Source organism: Chrysochloris asiatica, unplaced genomic scaffold (genome assembly GCF_000296735.1).
Source record: "Chrysochloris asiatica unplaced genomic scaffold, ChrAsi1.0 scaffold00096, whole genome shotgun sequence".
Classification (NCBI taxonomy): domain Eukaryota; kingdom Metazoa; phylum Chordata; class Mammalia; order Afrosoricida; family Chrysochloridae; genus Chrysochloris; species Chrysochloris asiatica.
The window spans coordinates 10,205,594-10,207,735 of NW_006408614.1; the positions used below are offsets into that span (position 1 = coordinate 10,205,594).

At 55.7% G+C, this 2,142-nt stretch overlaps 1 protein-coding gene across 1 annotated transcript in view; it reads left to right on the top strand.

Annotated features, from left to right (window-relative positions):
* RAMP1 (receptor (G protein-coupled) activity modifying protein 1) overlaps window positions 1–1,180 on the top strand; it is a 59,628-nt gene extending 58,448 nt beyond the window's left edge. Inside the window, exon 3 of the mRNA XM_006866819.1 lies at window positions 925–1,180. Coding sequence (XP_006866881.1) covers window positions 925–1,180 — 256 coding nt within the window. The remainder of the gene's footprint in view (window positions 1–924) is intronic.
* Window positions 1,181–2,142: the final 962 nt, after the last annotated feature.

Here is a 2,142-nt window from a genome sequence, read left to right on the forward strand (position 1 = left end):
GTGCTGGAGAAGAATATCGACTATACCAGGGACTACCAGAAGAACAAACACATCTGTCTTGGAAGAAGCACAGTCAGAACGCTCCTTAGAAGTGAGAATGGTGAGACTGGGTCTCACATACTTTGGGCATGCGTGTGGGCATGAAGAACGACCTCGGTCATGCTTGGTAAAGTGAAAAAAAGGAAGACCTTCAGGACACTGAATTGTCAGCGGCTGCAACGGTGGGTACAAACAACGACAACTGTGAGGATGGCACAAGATCGGGCAGTGTTTCTTTCTATTATACATGAGGTCCCTGTGAGTCAATTCAACAGAATCAACTCAACAGCAGCATCACAGAAGAAAGGGCTGGCAATCAGCTCCCGTAAGGACGACAAGCCGTTCTATTCTGCACCACATGAGACCACCATGAGTCAGAATCCGCTCCCCGTGATGGGTTTGATTTAGGTGTGGTTTTCATAAAGACATCAGTACTAGAAGGCTAGGACCCACAACACTCCAGGGTTACCTCAACTTCTGCAAAGACCCTATTTCTAGCCGAAGTCTTTCATGAGGACCAGGCGTTAGGACTTGGACGTGGCTTTTGGGACACGATTCAGTCCACAGCCTGGGATGTGGGAGGCCTGAGGATGAGGACACTCGGGGCAGGAGCACTCCAGACTGAGGGGGACAGAGGACAAGAAGGGGCACAAGAGCTGACACACACACACCCCACTGACCCCTCCCCACCCAGCCTGAAGTCCCTGGGCTAAGGAACACCCCTCTCTCTGCCCCAGCTCTCCATCCAGGTTCTGGGCATGTGCAGGGCGTCTGGGGAACCCCGGCAGGGCTACACACTCCACTGGGCTTGGCAGGAAGCGCTTCCAGAGCTGAGTTCAAGCTCCAGGACCCCCTGGGAACTGACACCATCTTTTCTGTCTGCAGGACCTACAGTGAACTCACCAACTGCACCGAGCAAGTGGCCAACTTGCTCAAGTGCTTCTGGCCAAACGCCGAGGTGAACCGCTTCTTTGTCACCATCCACCAGCGTTACTTCAGCAGCTGCCCTGTGTCCGGGCGGGCTGTGCAGGACCCGCCCAACAGCATCCTCTATCCCTTCATCGTGGTACCCATCCTGGTGACCCTGCTGGTGACCATGCTGGTGGTGTGGCAAAACAAACACCGGGAAGGCATTGTGTAGGCTGGTGGGGGCTGTCCTCCAGGGCCAGGGAGGTGGGCTGGCAGCCACAGGCCTGTCCAGCGAGAGCACATGGGCCCCCCAGAAAGGCAGGCTTTGCGCTTCCACCCTCTACCCTGCTTCCTCCAACCAGGAGAGCCGCAGGATCAACAAAGGTCCCTCCTCTAGGCAGACATCTTAAGCCCCCTCACCGGGGTACAATCAGCCCCGAAAGGGTGGGGTACTAGGCCCCATTGCCCTTTATTTCTGGGGGAGATGTCCATCCATGCTCTGCTTCTCCCAATATCTATAAAGCACTGTGATCTGCTCCGAACTCCCGCCCGGCTACAACACCCGAGAGACTGACTGTGGATGGGTGTTTGTGATTAAAGGGTGATCTGAAATGTGTGAGGCATCTTCCTTTCCAGTATCTACACTGGGAGGTGGGAGCACTGGGGGGCAATACACAGAGGCTTGTGTGTTGCTCTGATGATGAACAGGTTTCCAAGGACTTTCCAAGCTAAGAGACTAGGAAGAAAGGCCTGGTGAACTGCTTCTGAAAATTAGTTGCATCTACAAGTGGTCATGGGGACGCTGCTGGCTCAGGTGGCATTTTGTTCAGTTGAACCTGGGGCTGCAGTGAGTGGGGTGGCGGCTACACTGCCCTGGGAGGAGGGAGGTGGAGGAGAAAGTCTCCTGAGATTTTGTTTCTCTCTCAGAGGAAGAGACTCCACCGCAGGGATCGCTGGGGGGAGCTGATGTTGGGAGGCTCCCCCATGGGGGATGTGCTGGGTGTGTGGGCAGCTGTGTCCCCACTATGCTGCCCATCACTGCTCAGAGGACTGAGCTCACAGATGGGAAAGCCGGGTTTGCTTGCTTACCAGGGCCCCTCCCCAGGTAAGCTCCCCTCACTGGCCTCAGAGGCCCTGTCCAGTCTCATCACCCGTCCTCTGCACAGAAGCCCCTTCACAGCTTTCCCCCGCCCC